Source organism: Cetorhinus maximus, unplaced genomic scaffold, assembly GCF_964194155.1.
Source record: "Cetorhinus maximus unplaced genomic scaffold, sCetMax3.hap1.1 HAP1_SCAFFOLD_1192, whole genome shotgun sequence".
Lineage (NCBI taxonomy): Eukaryota > Metazoa > Chordata > Chondrichthyes > Lamniformes > Cetorhinidae > Cetorhinus > Cetorhinus maximus.
In genome coordinates, this window is record NW_027597134.1 from 14817 (window position 1) to 36504 (window position 21688).

Below are 21688 nucleotides of genomic sequence, written 5' to 3' on the forward strand. Positions count from 1 at the left end.
TCAGCAGGTCTGGCAGCATCGGCGGAGACGAGTCCTATGAGGACTCGAAACGTCAACTGTGCTCTTCTCCGCCGATGCTGCCAGACCTGCTGAGTTTTTCCCAGGTATTTCTGTTTCTGTTTTTGTTTTGGATTTCCAGCATCCGCAGTTTTTTGTTTTTATCGTTGAGAATAAACTTACTGGTCTGTAGTTGCTGGGCTTATCTTTACAGCCTTTTTTGAACAAGGGGTTCATTTGCAACTCTCCAGCCCCCTGGCACCACCCCTGCTTTTAAGGAAGACTGAAAACTTATGACCAGTGCCACTGCGATTTCCACCCTGATTTCCCTCATTGAGAGGGAGGAAGTGAAGAGACTTGTGAGGGGGAGGGAGGGGGATTGTGTGGGGGGATTGTCTGGGCACAATGTTTCCTCTGAGACAGTCTCTCCATGACGCCACTTTTCTGACCTTTCTTTCCACAGGCGTTTAAGGAAGCGAAGAGCGAGCATTAAAAGAGCCAGGAGTTCTGCTCCAAGGTAATTGGGGAAGGTGGAGAATGGTTGGTCATTCTCACACTTCCCCACAGAGCCCTCCCCAATGTACCCAGCTCTGAAACGATTCTATCTCTGCAGATTAAGGATGTTTCAAAAGCTCAGGCTGGGATTGCTGATACAGTGCTGTAACACTAGTCACTGTTACCATCCTGAAACCTGCTGTGACAGTGCTGTAACAGCGTAAAGGGAACTGCCCCTTCTGTATCTGCTCTGTGCCCGTCCTGGGAGTGTTTGATGGGGACAGTGTAGAGGGAGCTTTACTCTGTATCTAACCCCGTGCTGTACCTGTTCTGGGTGTGTTTGATGGGGACAGTGTAGAGGGAGCTTTACTCTGTATCTAACCCTGTGCTGTACCTGTCCTGGGAGTGTTTGATGGGGACAGTGTAGAGGGAGCTTTACTCTATATCTAACCTCGTGCTGTCCCTGTCCTGGGAGTGTTTGATGGGGACAGTGTAGAGGGAGCTTTACTCTATATCTAACCTCGTGCTGTGTCTGTCCTGGGAGTGTTTGATGGGGACAGTGTAGAGGGAGCTTTACTCTATATCTAACCTCGTGCTGTACCTGTCCTGGGAGTGTTTGATGGGGACAGTGTAGAGGGAGCTTTACTCTGTATCTAACCCCGTGCTGTACCTCTCCTGGGAGTGTTTGATTGGGACAGTGTAGAGGGAGCTTTACTCTGTATCTAACCCCGTGCTGTACCTGTCCTGGGAGTGTTTGATGGGACAGTGTAGAGGGAGCTGGTTGTGGTTGTCGGAGGTCAGTCATCTCAGCTCCAGGACATCACTGCAGGAGTTCCTCAGGGTAGTGTCCCAGGCCCAACCATCTTCAGTTGCTTCATCAATGACCTTCCTTCCGTCATAAGGTCAGAAGTGGGGATGTTCGCTGATGATTGCACAATGTTCAGCACCATTCGCGACTCTTCAGATACTGAAGCAGTCCATGTCCAAATGCATCAAGACCTGGACAATATCCAGGCTTGGACTGACAAGTGGCAAGTAACATTTGCGCCACACAAGTGTCAGGCAATGACCATCTCCAACAAGAGAGAATCCAACCGTCGTCCCTTGATGTTCAATGGCTTTACCATCACTGAATCCCCCACTATCAACATCCGAGGAGTTACCATTGACCAGAAACTGAACTGGACTAGCCATATAAATACTGTGGCTACAAGAGCAGGTCAGAGGCTAGGAATCGTGCGACGAGTAACTCACCCCCTGACTCCCCAAATCCTGTCCACCATCTACAAGGCACAAGTCAGGAGTGTGATGGAATACACCCCACTTGCCTGGATAAGTGCAGCTCTCACAACACTCGAGAAGCTTGACACCGTCCAGGACAAAGCAGCCCACTTGATTGGCACCACATCCACGAACATTCACTCCCTCCATCACTGACGCACAGTAGCAGCAGTGTGTACCATCTACAAGATGCACTGCAGGAATTCACCAAGATTCCTTATACAGCATCTTCCAAACCCACGATCTCTACCATCTAGAAGGACAAGGGCAGCAGATAGATGGGAACACCACCACCTGGAAGTTCCCCTCCAAGTCACTGGGTCAGTGGGTGTCACACTGTCCGTTCACACTCTGGGTCAGTGGGTGTCACACTGTCCTTTCACACTCTGGGTAAGTGGGTGTCACACTGTCCTTTCACACTCTGGGTCAGTGGGTGTCACACTGTCCGTTCACACTCTGGGTCAGTGGGTGTCACACTGTCCGTTCACACTCTGGGTCAGTGGGTGTCACACTGTCCGTTCACACTCTGGGACAGTGGGTGTCACACTGTCCTTTCACACTCTGGGACAGTGGGTGTCACACTGTCCGTTCACACTCTGGGACAGTGGGTCAGTGACAGTGCTGGTGTAGACACAGCTTGTCTCCCCACATAGTTTTCCTTTGTTTGACACAGAAAGTGCTGAAGGTTGGGTTCCAGGAGATTTGCGATTTTTCCACATTACCCGCAGTTCTGGTTATTGAGAGTGTGGCCCTGGAAGTTGTTGTGATTGCGCACAGGATGGGAGCTGGTCTGAATGCTCCTTTTACCTGTCAATGGAAGGGGCTGGGAGGTGTCTGTGTCCTGCTGAGTCGGGGTGAGGAGTTTGGTTGGAGGCTGCTTTACTGATGGACTGTAGGTTTGTGACCCTCAAGGGGGGGGAGGGAGGATAAGGGGATAAGTTTTTACAACAATCTGGCACCAACTGTGCTCCCCTTCTGGTGCCAGACAATTAATTCTGAGATTGATTGGTACCTTGCCTGCTGATATTTAAACCGATGACCCCAACACTAGATACTCACTCATATTTGTAGAACCTTTGGTAAGAGAATGTGTAAGACACCCCGTACTCCTGCTCGTTCTCCGCCCTCCCCCCACCTCTCCATTCCCTTTATCCCCACTCCCCACCGCACCCCACACTGATCACTGAAACTCCGTCAACGATCTCTCTTCCTTTCAGGATGGTGTCGGAACGCCAGCAGTCAACGTACCGGGTCCACTTGGTGGCCTGCGCAGGGACCGAGTCCCACTTCTCCCTCTGCCAGTTCGAGCTGGTGAAAGGAAACGGCACAACCCAGTGCCACGGAGGGATGCCCGCTGCTGTCAGCTGTGTCCCCGGACCCATGTTCAGCAAGGGTCGCAAGCGGATGAAGCAGCCCGAGGTGAGAGAGGCAACGACAGAGGGTGCAGGAAAGGGAGGGAGGGAGGGAGGTGGAGGTAATGGTGGGTGGTTTGAGCAGCATTGGGGGAGGGATGATTGGACCCACCAGTTCATCCAGAGAGGTGACAGGCTCGATTGGTATCGTTCCAGTTTTCTCGACTTCCCTGTGTATAAGATTGGCTTTCCACCATCACTGACTCTTCTCCATTCCTCATCCTGTCCTGTCTCTACCTGACACTCATGGGCACACTTCCAACACAGATTCCTGCAAGAGGAATTTGACACTCCCTGAGTCTCTGCCTCCCTTGGTCTACCCCTCACTCAGTCTTACCCCTCTTTTAGTCTCTGCCTCCCTCAATCTACCCCTCTGTCAGGCTACCCCACCTTCAGCCTCCCTTAGTCAGCCCATCCCTCAGAATCACTGTCCCTCAGTCTCTCCCTCCTTCAGTCTACCCCTCCCTCAGTTTCACTGACCCTCAGTCTCGCCCTCCCTAAGTCTTGTCCTCGCTAAGTCTACCCCTCCCTCAGTCTACGCCTCCGTCAATCTCGCTCTCCCTCAATGTCACCCTCCCTCAGTCTCATCCTCCCTCAGTCTCTCAGATGGTCATTGCCTGGCACTTGTATGGTGCAAATGCCACCTATGAGCCCAAGCCTGAATGTTCCCCAGATCCTACTGAATATGGGCATAAACGTCTTCAGTACCTGAGGAGTCGCGAATGGGGCTGAACATTGTGCAATCATCAGCGAACATCCTCATTTCTGACCTTATGATGGAAGGAAGGTCATTGACGAAGCAGGTGAAGATGGTTGGGCCGAGGACACTACCCTGAGGAACTCTTTGCAGCGATGTCCTGGAACTGAGATGATTGACCTCCAACAACCACAACCATCTTCCTTTGTGCTAGGTATGACTCCAACCAGCGGAGAGTTTCCCCCCTGGTTCCCATTGGCTCCAGTTTTGCTCCACTTGCCACACTTGGTCAAATGCTGCCTTGATTGTCAAGGGCAGTCACTCTAACCTCACCTCTTCAGCTCTTTTGTCCATGTTTGGACCAAGGCTGTAATAAGGGCAGAAGCTGAATGGCCCTGGCAAAACCCAAACTGAGATGAGGAAGGGCAGAGTATGGTGGTGGTATGGAGGTTGATTGGATGGGTTTGGTGATCAGTCTCTCCTCATTTCGTTACCTACCTCACTTTCCCCTACCTCGCTCACCCCTTCCCTCATTCTCTCAATCCTTAATCGGTCAGGAAGTAGATCCACCACATATTCTCAGGGCACCCTGGGAGGGTCAATCAACACTGGCGTTTCGAGCCTTGCTACCTCCCCACCCTCCGTGCCAGCCTTGTCCTCCCTGTTTGGTAGTGGCAGCTCTGATCTCCACACCTCAGGCTCACTGATGCCATTTTCTCTCTCCCTTACCCACCCTGGTTCCAGCCATCTGTGCGACTGAAGGCGGGCGCCAGGATTGGAGAAGGTCGAGTGGAAATTCTCAAAGACAATGAGTGGGGCACAATCTGTGATGACCGCTGGAATGCCCTCTCTGCCAGTGTGGTCTGCCGCGAGCTCGGATTCGGCAGTGCCAAGGAGGCCCTGACCGGGGCACGGATGGGAAAAGGTAAGCACCAGATGGAGCCGGTGGCGAGGGGCAGACAATCTATAGGGGACCACGGAACGATTGGGGAGAAGGATCGATGGGAGAGAAGAGGCAATGGGAGAGATGGGGCAATGGGAGAGATGGGGCAATGGGAGAGCTTGGGCAATGGGAGAGAAGGGGCAATGGGAGAGATGTGGCAATAGGAGAGATGGGGCAATGGGAGTGAAGGGACAATGGGAGAGATGAGGCAATAGGAGAGATAGAGCAATGGGAGTGAAGGGATAATGGGAGAGATGGGGCAATGAGAATGAAGGGGCAATGGGAGAGAAGGGGCAATGGGAGTGAAGGGACAATGGGAGTGAAGGGACAATGGGAGTGAAGGGACAATGGGAGTGAAGGGACAATGGGAGAGATGGGACAATGGGAGAGATGTAATAGGAGAGATGGGGCAAAGGGAATGAAGTGATAATGGGAGAGATGGGGCAATGGGAGTGAAGGGACAATGGGAGTGAAGGGACAATGGGAGTGAAGGGACAATGGGAGAGATGGGACAATGGGAGAGATGTAATAGGAGAGATGGGGCAAAGGGAATGAAGTGATAATGGGAGAGATGGGGCAATGGGAGTGAAGGGACAATGGGAGAGATGTGGCAATGGGAGTGAAGGGACAATGGGAGAGATGTGGCAACGGGAGAGAAGGGGCAATGGGAGAGATGTGGCAGTAGAAGAGATGGGGCAATGGGAGTAAAGGGACAATGGGAGAGATGGGGCAATAAGAGTGAAGGGGCAATGGAAGAGATAGGACAATGGGAAAGATGGGGCAGTGGGAGTGAAGGGACAATGGGCGAGATGTGACAATGGGAGAGAAGGGGCAATGGGAGAGATGTAATAGGAGAGATGGGGCAAAGGGAATGAAGTGATAATGGGAGAGATGGGGCAATGGGAGTGAAGGGACAATGGGAGAGATGTGGCAATGGGAGAGAAGGGGCAATGGGAGAGAAGGGGCAATGGGAGAGATGTGGCAATAGGAGAGATGGGGCAATGGGAGTAAAGGGACAATGGGAGAGATGGGGCAATAAGAGTGAAGGGGCAATGGAAGAGATAGGACAATGGGAAAGATGGGGCAGTGGGAGTGAAGGGACAATGGGCGAGATGTGACAATGGGAGAGAAGGGGCAATGGGAGAGATGTGGCAATGGGAGAGATGTGGCAATGGAAGAGATGCGGCAATAGGAGTGAAGGGGCAATGGGAGTGAAGGGGCAATGGGAGTGAAGGGGCAATGGGAGAGATGGGGCAATGGGAGAGATGGGGCAATGGGAGAGATGGGGCAATGGGAGAGATGGGGCAATGGGAGTGAAGGGGCAATGGGAGAGCTGGGGTAATGGGAGAGAAGAGGCAATGGGGGAGAAGGGGCATTGGCAGAGATGGGGCTAAGGGAGTGAAGGGACAATGGGTGAGATTTGGCAATGGGAGAGATGTGACAATAGGAGAGATGAGGCAATGGGAGTAAAGGGGCAATGGGAGAGATGTGGCAATAGGAGAGAAGGGGCAATGGGAGAGATGGGGCAATGAGAGTGAAGGGATAATGGGAGAGATGGCGCAATGAGAGTGAAGGGGCAATGAGAGTGAAGGGGCAATGGGAGAGATGGGGCAATGGGAGAGGGGGGCAATGGCAGTGATGGGACAATGGGAGAGATGTGGCAATGGGAGAGAAGGGGCAATAGGAGAGATGTGGCAATAGGAGAGATGTGGCAATGGGAGTGAAGGGACGCTGAGAGAGATGTGGCAATGGGAGATAGGGGCAATAGGCGAGATGTGGCAATAGGAGAGATGGGGCAATGGGAGTGAAGGGACAATGGGAGAGATGTGGTAATAGGAGAGAAGGGACAATGGGACAGACGTGGCAATGGGAGAGATGTGGGAATAGGAGAGATGGGGCAATGGGAGTGAAAGGACAATGGGAGAGATGTGGTAATAGGAGAGAAGGGACAATGGGACAGATGTGGCAATGGGAGAGATGTGGGAATAGGAGAGAAGGGGCAATGGGAGAGATGGGGCAACGGGCGAGATGTGGCAATAGGATAGATGATGCAATGGGAGTGAAGGGACAATGGGAGAGATGGGACAATGGGAAAGATGGGACAATGGGAGGGATGGGGCATTGGGAGAGATGGGGCAATGGGAGAGGAGGGGCAATGGGAGAGGAAGGACAATGGGAGAAAAGGGAAAATGTGAGAGATGGAGCATTTGCAGAGATGGGGCAATGGGAGAGAAGGGGCATTGGGAGAGAAGGGGCATTGGGAGAGAAGGGGCAATGGGAGTGAAGGGGCAATGGGAGAGATGTAGCAATGGGGGTGAAGGGACAATGGGAAAGATGTGGCAATGGGAGAGAAGGGGCAATGGGAGTGAAGGGACAATGGGAGAGGAGGGTCAATGGGAGAGGAGGGTCAATGGGAGAGAAGGGGCAATGGGAGAGAAGAGGCAATGGGAGAGGAGGGGCAATGGGAGAGGAGCGTCAATGGGAGAGGAGGGGCAATGGGAGAGGAGGGACAATGGGAGAGAAGGGACAATGCGAGAGATGGGGCATTTGCAAGATCTGGGGCAATGGGAGAGCTGGGGCAATGGGAGAGCTGGGGCAATGGGAGAGCTGGGGCATTGGGAGAGAAGGGGCATTGGGAGAGATGGGGTAATGGGAGAGATGGGGTAATGGGAGAGTTGGGGCGATGGGAGAGAAGGGGCAATGGGAGTGAAGGGGCAATGGGAGTGATGGGGCAATAGGAGAGATGTGGCAATAGGAGAGATGGTGCAATGGGAGTGAAGGGACAATGGGAGTGAAGGGACAATGGGAGTGAAGGGACAATGGGAGTGAAGGGACAATGGGAGTGAAGGGACAATGGGAGTGAAGGGACAATGGGAGTGATGGGACAATGGGAGAGATGGGACAATGGGAGAGATGGGACAATGGGAGACAAGGGGCAATGGGAGACATGGGGCAATGGGAGAGATGGGATAATGGGAGAGATGGGATAATGGAAGAGAAGGAGCAATGGGTGGGATAGGGCAATGGGGGAAAAGGGACAAGGTGAGAGATAGGGCAGTGGGAGAGAAGGAGCAACAGGGTTGAAGATACAATGAGGGTAAAGGTACAATGGGTGAGACCTTGCCTTGACAAATCTTTCATAATTTTGAAGACCATACTTAATTCACCCCTCAGAAATCTCTTTGAGAGAAAAGAGTTCAGCCTCTTCAATCTTTCCTTATAGATATTTATTTTTTTCCATTCAAGAGATGTGGACTTCGCTGGCTAGGCCAGCATTATTGCTATCCCTAAGGCCCTTGAGAAGGTGGAGGTTAATTGCCTTCTTGAACCGCTGCAGTCCATGTGGTGTAGGTACACCCACAGTGCTGTTAGGAAGAGAGTTCCAGGATTTTGACCCAGCGACAGTGAAGGAACGGCGATATATTTGCAAGTCAGGATGGAGAGTGGCTTGGAGGGGAACTTCCAGGTGGTGGTGTTCGCATCTATCTGCTGCCCTTGTCCTTCTAGATGGTAGTGGTCATGGATTTGGAAGGTGCTGTCTAAGGAGCCTTGGTGAATTCCAGCAGTACATCTTGGAGATGGTACACACTGCTGTTACTGTGCGTCAGTGGTGGAGGGAGTGAATATTTGTAGATGTGGTGCCAATCAAGCGGCTGCTTTGTCCTGGACGGTGTTGAGTTTCTTGAGTGTTGTTGAAGCTGCACTCGTCCAGGCAAGTGGGGAGTATTCCAACTCACTCCTGAACTGTACCTTGATTGTATAGAGACTTTGGGGAGTCAGGACATGAGTTACTTGCTGCAGGATTCCTAGTCTCTGAGCTGCTCTTGTAGCCACAGTATTTATATGGCTAGTCCAGTTCAGTTTCTAATCAATGGTAACCCCCAGGATGTTGATAGTGGGGGATTCATGATTGATGATGCCATTGAATGTCAAGGGGGTGATAGTTAGATTCTCTCTTGTTGGAGATGGTCATTGCCTGGCACTTGTGTGACACAAAGTTTACTTGCCACTTATCAGCCCAAGCCCGAATATTGTCCAGGTCTTGCTGCATTTGGACATGGACTGCTTCAGTATCTGAGGTGTCGCGAATGGTGCTGAACATTGTGCAATCATCAGCCAACATTCCCACTTCTGACCTTATGATGGAAAGAAGGTCATTGACTGTTTTCGTTGGAGCAGAGAAGACTGAGGAGTGACCTGATCGAGGCGTACAAGATTATGAGGGGCATTGACAGGGTGGATAGGGAGCAGCTGTTCCCCTTAGTTGAAGGGTCAGTCACAAGGCGACATAAGTTCAAGGTGAGGGGCAGGAGGTTTAGGGGGGATGTGAGGAAAAGCTTTTTTACCCAGAGGGTGGTGACGGTCTGGAATGCACTGCCTGGGAGGGTGGTGGAGGCGGGTTGCCTCACATCCTTTAAAAAGTGCCTGGCTGAGCACTTGGCACATCATAACATTCAAGGCTATGGGCCAAGTGCTGGTAAATGGGGTTAGGTAGGTAGGTCAGGTGTTTCTCACGTGTCGGTGCAGACTCGATGAGCTGAAGGGCCTCTTCTGCACTGTGTAATTCTGTGATTCTGTGATGAAGCAGCTGAAGATGGTTGGGCCTAGGACACTACCCTGAGGAACTCCTGCAGTGATGTCCCAGAACTGAGATGATTGACCTCCAACAACAGGAGTGTGATGGAATACTCCCCACTTGCCTGGATGAGTACAGCTCCACAACAACCAAGAAGCTTGATACCGTCTAGGACAAAGCAGCCCGCTTGATTAGCACCACATTCACAAACATTCACTCCTTCCACCACCGACGCACAGTAGCAGCAGTGTGTACCATCTACAATATGCACTGCAGGAATTCACCAAGGCTCCTTCGACAGCACCGTCCAAACACACGACCACTACCATCTAGAAGGACAAGGGCAGCAGATAGATGGGAACACCACCACCTGGAAGTTCCCCTCCAAGCCACTTACCATCCTGACTTGGAAATATATCGTCGTTCCTTCACCGTCACTGGGTCAAAATCCTGGAACTCTCTTCCTAACCGCACTGTGGGTGTATCTACACCACATGGACTGCAGCGGTTCAAGAAGGCAGCTCACCACCACCTTCTCAAGGGCAACAACGGGTGGCAATAAATGCTGGCCTAGCCAGCGAAGCCCACATCCCATGAATGAATTAAAAAAAAACCACGACCATCTTCCTTTGTGCTAGGTATGACTCCAACCAGCGGTGAGTTTTCCCCCTGACTTCCATTGACTCCAGCTAGGGCTCCTTGATACCACTTGATACCTATCAAATACAGCTTTGATGTCAAGGGCAGTCATTCTCATCTCACCTCAGGAGTTCAGCTCTTTTGTCCATGTTTGAACCAAGGCTGTAATGAGGTCAGGAGCTGAGAGGCCCTGGCGGAACCCAAACTGGGCATCAGTTAGCAGGTTATTACTAAGCAAGTGCCACTTAATAGCACTGTTGATGCCCCTTCCATCACTTTACTGATGCTGGAGAGTAGACCGATAGGGCAGTAATTGGCTAGGATGCATTTATCTTGTTTTTTGAGTACAGGACATACCTGGGCAATTTTCCACATAGCCGGGTAGATGCCAGTGTTGTAGCTGTTCTTGAAAAGCTTGACTAAGGGTGCGGCAAGTTCTGGAGCACAAATCTTCAGTGCTATTGCCGGAATATTGTCAGGGCCCATAGCCTTTGTAATATCCAGTGCCTTCAGCTGTTTCTTGGTATCATGTGGAGTGAGTTGAATAGGCTGAAGACTGGCATCTTTGATTCTGGGGACCTCAGGAGGCCAAGATGTATCACCTGCTTGCCATTTCTGGCTAAAGATTAAGGCTTCAGCCTTAACTTCTGCACTGATGTGCTGGGCTCCACCATCATTGAGGATGGGGATATTTGTGGAGCCTCCTCCTCCAGTGAGTTGTTCAGTTGTCCACCACCTTTCATGACTGGATGTGGCAGGTCTGTCGAGCTTAGATCTGATCCGTTAGTTGTGGAATCTCTTAGCTCTGTCTATCACTTGCTGCTTATGCTGTCTGACATGCAAGTAGTCCTGTGTTGTAGCTTCACCAGGTTGACACCTCATTTTTAGGTAAGCCTGGTGCTGCTCCTGGCATGCCCTCCTGCACTCTTCATTGAACCAGGGTTGATCCCCTGGCTTGATGGTAATGGTAGAGTGGGAGATATGCCGGGCCATGAGGTTACAGATTGTGGTTGAATACAATTCTGCTGCTGCTGATGGCCCGCAGCGCCTCATGATTGCCCAATCTTGAGTTGCTTGACCTGTTCAAGATCTATCCTATTTAGCACCGTGGTAGTGCCACACAGCATTATGGAGGGTATCCTCAATGTGATGATGGGTCTTCGTCTCCACAAGGACTGTGTGGTGGTCACTCCTACTGATACTGTCATGGACAGATGCATCTGCGGCAGGCAGGTTGGTGAGGATGAGGACAAATATGTTTTTCCCTTTTGTTGGTTCCTTCACCACCTGCCGCAGACCCAGTCTAGCAGCTATTGTCCTTTAGGACTCGGCCAGCTCGGTCAGTAGTGGTGTTACCGAGCCACTCTCAGTGATGGACATTGAAGTCCCCACCCAGAGTACATTCTGCACCCTTGCCACCCTCAGTGCTTCCTTCAAGTGGTGTTCAACATGGAGGAACACTGATTCATCAGCAGGAGGTTTCCTTGCCCATGTTTGATCTGATGCCATGAGATTTCATGGGGTCTGGAGTTGATGTTGAGGGCTCCCATTGCAATTGCAACTCCCTCCTGACTGTATACCACTGTGCCGCCAACTCTGCTGGGTCTGTCCTGCCGGTGGGACAGGACATACCATACAGGATGGTGATGGTGGTGTCTGGGACATTATCTGTAAGGTATGATTCCGTGAGGATGACTATGTCAGGCTGTTGCTTGACTAGTCTGTGAGACAGCTCTCCCAATTTTGGCATTAACTCCCAGGGGTTAGTAAGGTGGACTTTGCAGGGTCGACAGGGCAGAGTTTGCCGTTGTCATTTCCGGTGCCTAGGTTGATGCCAGGCTTCATTCCTTTGAGACATCCACATTGCTGTGGGTCTGGAGTCACATGTAGGCCAGACCAGGTAAGGTCGGCAGATTTCCTTACCTAAAGGGCATTAGTGAACCAGATGGGTTTTTACAACAATCGGCAATGGTTTCCTGGTCATCATCAGACTTTTAATTGAATTGAAATTTCACCATCTGCCGTGGTGGGATTCAAACCCGGGTTCCCAGAGCATTCCCCGGGGTCTCTGGGTTACAATACTAATAAGCCACTGCATCAATATCATCCTTGTAAATCATTTTTGCACCTTCTTCAGTACCTTTGTACACTTTAATAGTGTAGGTGCCAAGAAAGAACGTGAAGATGGTTCGAGTTCCGAGGGTGTGTTGAGGTCTTCAATATCAGATAGTCTCTATTAAATCCAACGGGAGATTCACCTTACCTAGAGAGTGGTGAAAATGTGGAACTTGCTATCATAGCAAAGAGGAGAATAGCCCAGATGCATTTTAGGGGAAGCTAAATAAACATGAGAGAGAAATGAACGAGAGACTGTGATGATAGGGCGAGATGAAGTAAGTGGGTGGAGGTTCATGTGGAGCACAAACAGCAAGAACGGAATGGCCTGTTTCTGTGCCCTGATGCGGTATAATTCTAGGTGTTACACTGTGGATTTACCAGAGGTTGTTACAGTGTAGGATATACTGGAGAGTGTTACAGTATGGGATATACCAGACAGTGTTACAGTGTGGGATATACCAGACAGTGTTACAGTGTGGGATATACCAGACAGTGTTACAGTGTGGGATATACTGAGAGTGTTACAGTGAGGATATATCAGAGAGTGTTACAGAGCAGGATATACTGGAGAGTGTTACAGTGTGGGATATACCGAGAGTGTTACAGTGTGGAATATACTGAGAGTGTTACAGTGTGGGATATACCAGACAGTGTTACAGTGTGATATAATAGAGAGTGTTACATTGTGGGATACACTAGAGATGTTACACTGCAGGACCTACAGCCTCACCTGTCTATTTTCCTTCATGACGACTTTCCCATTCCTACACTGATATTTCAGGTGTTACAGGCTGTAATAGCTGCTCACTGAGCCACTCGGTGGAGGGGTGTGGGAAATATCAGAGTACTACAATGAGTGGTATGGGATATATCAGAGTGTTACAGTGAGGGGTGTGGGAAATATCAGAGTACTACAATGAGTGGTATGGGATATATCAGAGTGTTACAGTGAGGGGTGTGGGGTATATCAGAGTGTTACAGTGAGGGATGTGGGATATATCAGTGTTACAGTGAGGGATGTGGGGTATATCAGAGTGTTACAGTGAGGGGTGTGGGATATATCAGTGTTACAGTGAGGGGTGTGGGATATATCAGAGTGTTACAGTTAGGGGTGTGGGAAATATCAGAGTACTACAATGAGTGGTATGGGATATATCAGAGTGTTACAGTGAGGGATGTGGGATATATCAGTGTTACAGTGAGGCATGTGGGATATATCAGAGTGTTACAGTGAGGGATATGGGATATATCAGTGTTACAGTGAGGGCTGTGGGACATATCAGAGTGTTACAGTGAGGGATATGGGATATATCAGAGTGTTACAGTGAGGGCTGTGGGCTATATCAGTGTGTTACGGTGAGGGGTGTGGGCTATATCAGTGTTACAGTGAGGGGTGTGGGGTATATCAGAGTGTTACAGTGAGGGGTGTGGGGTATATCAGAGTGTTATAGTGAGGGGTGTGGGGTATATCAGAGTGTTACAGTGAGGGGTGTGGGGTATATCAGAGTGTTACAGTGAGGGGTGTGGGGTATATCAGTGTTACAGTGAGGGGTGTGGGATATATCAGTGTTACAGTGAGGGGTGTGGGGTATATCAGTGTTACAGTGAGGGGTGTGGGATATATCAGAGTGTTACAGTGAGGGGTGTGGGGTATATCAGAGTGTTACAGTGAGGGGTGTGGGGTATATCAGAGTGTTATAGTGAGGGGTGTGGGGTATATCAGTGTTACAGTGAGGGGTGTGGGATGTATCAGTGTTACAGTGAGGGGTGTGGGGTATATCAGAGTGTTACAGTGAGGGCTGTGGGGTATATCAGAGTGTTACAGTGAGGGGTGTGGGGTATATCAGAGTGTTACAGTGAGGGGTGTGGGGTATATCAGTGTTACAGTGAGGGGTGTGGGATATATCAGTGTTACAGTGAGGGGTGTGGGGTATATCAGAGTGTTACAGTGAGGGCTGTGGGGTATATCAGAGTGTTACAGTGAGGGCTGTGGGGTACATCAGAGTGTTACAGTGAGGAGTGTGAATTACTGTGTGTGATTCACTTCTCCCAGACAGGGCCCTTTTCCCGGTTTTGAATGCACCTGGCTGAACTCACAATAAACCTTCTCTTCAGAAAGAGACACTGTCTGATTCTAAAACACTCGCGATCCTGGCACCAACCTCTCTCATTGGCTGCATTCCTGAGGCTGGAAAATTCATTTAATTCTTTTTCCTTCATGAACCTCTCATTCTTGGCAGGTTGTTTTAACGCTGCCTGTTTGTTCATAACAGAAGCACGATTCCCGTTCACAGACTGCAGTGTCAGTTGTGTGCTGGGCTGTGAGACTGGAGGTCTGTCCAGAACGCTCACAAAGCAGAAAAGAAAGGATTTGGATTTTTACAGCCCCTCTCACTGCCCAGAGCACTATCCAGACCAGGAGGTACCTTTCGGAAGAGTAGTGACTGTTGTACATGTAGGAAAGGCAGCAGTCAGAGCAATGTCCCTCAAACAACAATGTGATCATCTGATTTAATGATAATGTTGAGGGGTTCCTATTGCCTTAGGACATGGGGAGAAATCATCTACACTTCTTTCAAAAGTGTCCGTGGGATATTTTATGTATTTCGAAAGACTTAAGGGCCTTAACTTAAACTCTGAACAGATTGTCACGGTGAGGGGTGTGGGAAATGTCAGAGTTTAACAATGACGGGTACAGGATATATCAGAGTGTTACAGTGAGGGGTGTGGGATATATCAGAGTGTTACAGTGAGGGGTGTGGGGTATATCAGAGTGTTACAGTGAGGGGTGTGGGATATATCAGAGTGTTACAGTGAGGGCTGTGGGGTATATCAGAGTGCTACAGTGAGGGGTGTGTGATATATCAGAGTGTTACAGTGAGGGGTGTGTGATATATCAGAGTGTTACAGTGAGGGGTGTGGGATATATCAGAGTGTTACAGTGAGGGGTGTGGGGTATATCAGAGTGTTACAGTGAGGGGTGTGGGATATATCAGAGTGCTACAGTGAGGGGTGTGTGATATATCAGAGTGTTACAGTGAGGGGTGTGTGATATATCAGAGTGTTACAGTGAGGGGTGTGGGATATATCAGAGTGTTACAGTGAGGGGTGTGGGGTATATCAGAGTGCTACAGTGAGGGGTGTGGGATATATCAGAGTGTCACAGTGAGGGGTGTGGGGTATATCAGCGTGTTACAGTGAGGGGTGTGGGGTATATCAGAGTGTTACAGTGAGGGGTGTGGGATATATCAGAGTGCTACAGTGAGGGGTGTGGGATATATCAGAGTGTTACAGTGAGGGGTGTGGGGTATATCAGAGTGTTACAGTGAGGGGTGTGGGATATATCAGAGTGTTACAGTGAGTGGTGTGGGATATATCAGAGTGTTACAGTGAGGGGTGTGGGGTATATCAGAATGTTGCAGTGAGGGGTGTGGGGTATATCAGAGTGTTACAGTGAGGGGTGTGGGGTATACCAGAGTGTTACAGTGAGGGGTGTGGGGTATATCAGAGAGTGTCACAGTGAGGGGTGTGGGGTATATCAGTGTGTTACAGTGAGGGGTGTGGGATATATCAGAGTGTTGCAGTGAGGGGTGTGGGGTATATCAGAGTGTTGCAGTGAGGGGTGTGGGGTATATCAGAGTGTTGCAGTGAGGGGTGTGGGGTATATCAGAGTGTTGCAGTGAGGGGTGTGGGGTATATCAGAGTGTTGCAGTGAGGGGTGTGGGGTATACCAGAGTGTTGCAGTGAGGGGTGTGGGGTATACCAGAGTGTCGCAGTGAGGGGTGTGGGGTATATCAGAGAGTGTTACAGTGAGGAGTGTGGGGTATATCAGAGAGTGTTACAGTGAGGAGTGTGGGGTATACCAGAGTGTTGCAGTGAGGGGTGTGGGGTATATCAGAGAGTGTTACAGTGAGGGGTGTGGGGTATATCAGAGAGTGTCGCAGTGAGGGGTGTGGGGTATATCAGAGAGTGTTACAGTGAGGGGTGTGGGGTATATCAGAGAGTGTCGCAGTGAGGGGTGTGGGGTATATCAGAGAGTGTTACAGTGAGGGGTGTGGGGTATATCAGAGAGTGTTACAGTGAGGAGTGTGGGGTATATCAGAGAGTGTTGCAGTGAGGGGTGTGGGGTATATGAGTGTTGCAGTGAGGGGTGTGGGGTATACCAGAGTGTTGCAGTGAGGGGTGTGGGGTATACCAGAGTGTCGCAGTGAGGGGTGTGGGGTATATCAGAGTGTGTCGCAGTGAGGGGTGTGGGGTATATCAGAGTGTTACAGTGAGGAGTGTTGGGTATATCAGAGTGTTGCAGTGAGGGGTGTGGGATATATCAGAGTGTTACAGTGAGGGGTGTGGGGTATATCAGAGTGCTACAGTGAGGGGTGTGGGATATATCAGAGTGTCACAGTGAGGGGTGTGGGGTATATCAGCGTGTTACAGTGAGGGGTGTGGGGTATATCAGAGTGTTACAGTGAGGGGTGTGGGATATATCAGAGTGCTACAGTGAGGGGTGTGGGATATATCAGAGTGTTACAGTGAGGGGTGTGGGGTATATCAGAGTGTTACAGTGAGGGGTGTGGGATATATCAGAGTGTTACAGTGAGTGGTGTGGGATATATCAGAGTGTTACAGTGAGGGGTGTGGGGTATATCAGAATGTTGCAGTGAGGGGTGTGGGGTATATCAGAGTGTTACAGTGAGGGGTGTGGGGTATACCAGAGTGTTACAGTGAGGGGTGTGGGGTATATCAGAGAGTGTCACAGTGAGGGGTGTGGGGTATATCAGTGTGTTACAGTGAGGGGTGTGGGATATATCAGAGTGTTGCAGTGAGGGGTGTGGGGTATATCAGAGTGTTGCAGTGAGGGGTGTGGGGTATATCAGAGTGTTGCAGTGAGGGGTGTGGGGTATATCAGAGTGTTGCAGTGAGGGGTGTGGGGTATATCAGAGTGTTGCAGTGAGGGGTGTGGGGTATACCAGAGTGTTGCAGTGAGGGGTGTGGGGTATACCAGAGTGTCGCAGTGAGGGGTGTGGGGTATATCAGAGAGTGTTACAGTGAGGAGTGTGGGGTATATCAGAGAGTGTTACAGTGAGGAGTGTGGGGTATACCAGAGTGTTGCAGTGAGGGGTGTGGGGTATATCAGAGAGTGTTACAGTGAGGGGTGTGGGGTATATCAGAGAGTGTCGCAGTGAGGGGTGTGGGGTATATCAGAGAGTGTTACAGTGAGGGGTGTGGGGTATATCAGAGAGTGTCGCAGTGAGGGGTGTGGGGTATATCAGAGAGTGTTACAGTGAGGGGTGTGGGGTATATCAGAGAGTGTTACAGTGAGGAGTGTGGGGTATATCAGAGAGTGTTGCAGTGAGGGGTGTGGGGTATATGAGTGTTGCAGTGAGGGGTGTGGGGTATACCAGAGTGTTGCAGTGAGGGGTGTGGGGTATACCAGAGTGTCGCAGTGAGGGGTGTGGGGTATATCAGAGTGTGTCGCAGTGAGGGGTGTGGGGTATATCAGAGTGTTACAGTGAGGAGTGTTGGGTATATCAGAGTGTTGCAGTGAGGGGTGCGGGGTATATCAGAGAGTGTTACAATGAGGGGTGTGTGATATTTTCAGAGTGTTACAGTGAAGTGTTTACATAGGCTCATCTCAGATATACAGCAGAGAAAGAGGCCATTCAGCCCAACCAGTCTGCTTGCTCTATCTCTGTGATAAATTAAGTAATGATTGAATCTCTCTGCCACGCTCCACTGTTAGCTCTGGTATTTTCCTGTCTATCCCTTAATTCCCATCACAGCATTCCTTTGTTTATTGATTTGCCTGTGAAAAGATTTGACTAGTTTGTTTCTTGATTTTTAATTTCAGATTCTCTCTTTGCCTTCCTAATGTTTTTTTTACCTTTTCCAGTACTGTCTGTACTTTCCCTTAGTCTGCACTCCTCTCCTCTCCATGTGTTTAATGCTGCCTCTTTCCTAACCTTCAACTCTTCCCTATTGTCTTTGTTCATCCATGAATCTCACTAGCGTTCAGTTTGTTCATTTCCTGTGGCTGAATATCTTTTTCCTGCGCTCGGACTTTGTTCCAGTGAGTTGTGTTTGATGTCGCTCTGAGTGTATCCCACTAACCCCGCACTGTTTTACAGGGATGGGCCCAATCTATCTCAACGAGGTGAAGTGCACTGGCTTCGAAAAGTCAATCTGGGATTGTGCAGCGAAGAATATTTCAGAGGACGACTGCAAACACACTGAAGATGCAGCCGTTCGCTGCAATGTCCCCTATATGGGCTTTGAGACCACGGTCAGGCACTTCTGTTCAATGACCTATATTGAGCGTGTGTGTGTGTGTCTGTCTGTGTGTCTGTATGTGTGTCTGCGTGTGTGTCTGCGTGTGTGTCTGCGTGTGTGTCTGTGTGTCTGCGTGTCCGTGTGTCTGCGTGTGTGTCTGTGTGTGTGTCTGCGTTTCTGTGTCTGTGTGTGTGTCTGTGTCTCTGTGTGTGTGTGTGTGTGTCTGCGTGTCTGTGTGTGTGTCTGTGTCTCTGTGTGTGTGTGTGTGTGTGTGTCTGCGCGCGCGTGTGTTTGGGTGTCAGAGTGTGAGACGGGGGGAGAGGTGGAAGGGGACGGGAGGTGAGGCAAAGGGGAAAAGGTGGAGGGGGTGAGGAGGAGGAATGGTCCGGAGGAAAGCTGATGGAGAGAGAGGAGGGAGACAAGAGGGAGAAGGTGGAGGGGGGAGCAAGGGAGAGAGATGGATGGAAGGTGATAAGGAAGAAGGGGGTGAGGGAGAGGGAGGAGGGGAGAGATGGAGGGTGAAGGGAGGGGCGAGGAGAGTTGAAAAGGGATGGGAGAAGTGGAGGGGAGAGGAGAAGTGGAGGGGAGAGGAGGAGGGTGAGGGGAGAGGAGCAGGGTGAGGAAGGAGAGGAGGGTGTGGGGAGTAGATGAGGGCGGGGGCAGAGAAAGTGAGAGGGGACGGGGACAGGAAGAGGGGACGGGGCAGTGGGGGGGAAACAGGGAGAGGGGACAGGGAAAAGGAGAAGGGACGGGGAGAGGGGTCAGGGAGAGGGGACGGGGAGAGGGTTTGGGGACAGGGAGAGGGGAGGGGGTGGGGACAGTGGGAGGGGGTGGGGACAGTGGGACGGGGACAGTGGGAGGGAGACAGTGGGAGGGGGACAATAGGAGGTGAGGGGAGAGGGGACAGTGGGAGGGGGACAGTGGGAGATGAGGGGAGAGGGGAGAGTGGGAAGTGAGAGGTGAGGGGAGAGTGGGAAGTGAGGGGAGAGGGGAGAGTGGGAAGTGAGAGGAGAGGGGAGAGTGGGAGGTGAGAGGAGAGGGGAGAGTGGGAGGTTAGGGGAGAGTGGGAGGTGAGAGGAGAGGGGTGAGGGGAGAGGGGAGAGTGGGAGGTGAGGGGAGAGGGGAGAGCGGGAGGTGAGGGGAGAGCGGGAGGTGAGGGGAGAGCGGGAGGTGAGGGGAGAGCGGGAGGTGAGGGGAGAGCGGGAGGTGAGGGGAGAGCGGGAGGTGAGGGGAGAGCGGGAGGTGAGGGGAGAGCGGGAGGTGAGGGGAGAGCGGGAGGTGAGGGGAGAGGGGAGAGTGGGAGGTGAGGGGAGAGGGGAGAGTGGGAGGTGAGGGGAGAGGAGGGAGTGGGAGGTGAGGGGAGAGTGGGAGGTGAGGGGTAAGGGGAGAGTGGGAGGTGAGGGGTAAGGGGAGAGTGGGAAGTGAGGGGAGAGGGGAGAGTGGGAGGTGAGGGGAGGGGGAGAGTGGGAGGTGAGGGGAGGAGGGAGAGTGGGAAGTGAGGGGAGGGGGGAGAGTGGGAGGTGAGGGGTGAGGGTAGAGTGGGAGGTGAGGGGAGAGGGGGAGAGTGGGAGGTGAGGGGAGAGGGGAGAGTGGGAGGTGAGGGGAGGGGGGAGAGTGGGAGGTGAGGGGAGGGGGGAGAGTGGGAGGTGAGGGGAGGAGGGAGAGTGGGAAGTGAGGGGGAGGGGGGAGAGTGGGAGTGAGGGGAGAGGGGAGAGTGGGAGGTGAGGGGAGGAGGGAGAGTGGGAGGTGAGGGGAGAGTGGGAAGTGAGAGGAGAGGGGAGAGTGGGAGGTGAGGGGAGGAGGGAGAGTGGGAAGTGAGGGGAGAGGGGAGAGTGGGAGGTGAGGGGAGAGTGGAAGGTGAGGGGAGAGGGGAGAGTGGGAGGTGAGGGGAGAGGGGAGAGTGGGAGGTGAGGGGAGAGTGGAGAGAGTGGGAGGTGAGGGGAGAGGGGAGAGTGGGAGGTGAGGGGAGAGGGGAGAGTGGGAGGTGAGGGAAGAGTGGAGAGAGTGGGAGGTGAAGGGAGAGTGGGAGGTGAGGGGAGAGTGGGAGGTGAGGGGAGGGGGGAGAGTGGGAGGTGAGGGGAGAGGGGGATGTGAGGCGAGAGGGGAGAGTGGGAGGTGAGGGGAGAGCGGGAGAGTGGGAGAGAGGGAGGTGAGGGGAGAGGGGAGAGAGTGGGAGGTGAGGGGAGAGCGGGAGGTGAGGGGAGAGTGGAGAGAGTGGGAGGTGAGGGGAGAGTGGAGAGAGTGGGAGATGAGGGGAGAGCGGGAGGTGAGGGGAGTGCAGGAGAGTGGGAGAGAGGGAGGTGAGGGGAGAGGGGAGAGAGTGGGAGGTGAGGGGAGAGCGGGAGGTGAGGGGAGAGTGGGAGAGAGTGGGAGGTGAGGGGAGAGCGGGAGGTGAGGGGAGAGGGGAGAGAGTGGGAGGTGAGGGGAGAGCGGGAGGTGAGGGGAGAGGGGAGAGAGTGGGAGGTGAGGGGAGAGCGGAAGGTGAGGGGAGAGGGGAGAGAGTGGGAGGTGAGGGGAGAGCGGGAGGTGAGGGGAGAGCGGGAGGTGAGGGGAGAGTGGGAGGTGAGGGGAGAGCGGGAGGTATGGGGAGAGGGGAGAGAGTGGGAGGTGAGGGGAGAGCGGGAGGTGAGGGGAGAGGGGAGAGAGTGGGAGGTGAGGGGAGAGCGGGAGGTGAGGGGAGAGGAGAGAGTGGGAGGTGAGGGGAGAGCGGGAGGTGAGGGGAGAGGGGAGAGAGTGGGAGGTGAGGGGAGAGCGGGAGGTGAGGGGAGAGGGGAGAGAGTGGGAGGTGAGGGGAGAGCGGGAGGTGAGGGGAGTACAGTAATGCAGCCTCACCACAGAACTCTTTAAAAATGGAACTTTCCAAATATCTGGGCTAGAGTCAAATAGCAGAGAACGAGCTGCAGATAGAGTTAGAATTTGGATCCAGACATCTGCTTGCTGTGTCTAACCATCAACTCCTACATAACAGAGTTCACCATTCCCACAACACTCAGTGACTCAAACAAAGTTAGTAACAGACTCCAGCTCCTCAGGGTAAGGAGAGTTGAGGAATTATACAGCGAGCAGGAACAGGCCGGCGGGGAGGGAGGATTAGACAACAGTGCATCACCAATTATCAAACCACATCAAAAGGTTGGAAGTCAGCGTAGAGAGTGCTTTACTCTGTATCTAACCCCGTGCTGTACCTGTCCTGGGAGTGTTTGATGGGGACAGTGTAGAGGGAGCTTTACTCTGTATCTAACCCTGTGCTGTACCTGTCCTGG

At 52.0% G+C, this 21688-nt stretch overlaps 1 protein-coding gene across 2 annotated transcripts in view; it reads left to right on the plus strand.

Moving 5' to 3' along the window:
• Window positions 1–459: 459 nt before the first annotated feature.
• loxl3a (lysyl oxidase-like 3a) overlaps window positions 460–21688 on the plus strand; it is a 58538-nt gene continuing 37309 nt past the window's right edge. The window contains exons 1-4 of one of the 2 annotated variants that reach the window (XM_078536418.1): window positions 460–514; window positions 2991–3192; window positions 4627–4807; window positions 18284–18438. In XM_078536418.1, coding sequence (XP_078392544.1) covers window positions 2992–3192; window positions 4627–4807; window positions 18284–18438 — 537 coding nt within the window. In that variant the 5' untranslated portion in view covers window positions 460–514; window position 2991. The remainder of the gene's footprint in view (window positions 515–2990; window positions 3193–4626; window positions 4808–18283; window positions 18439–21688) is intronic. The other variant, XM_078536417.1, reaches the window with a different exon arrangement.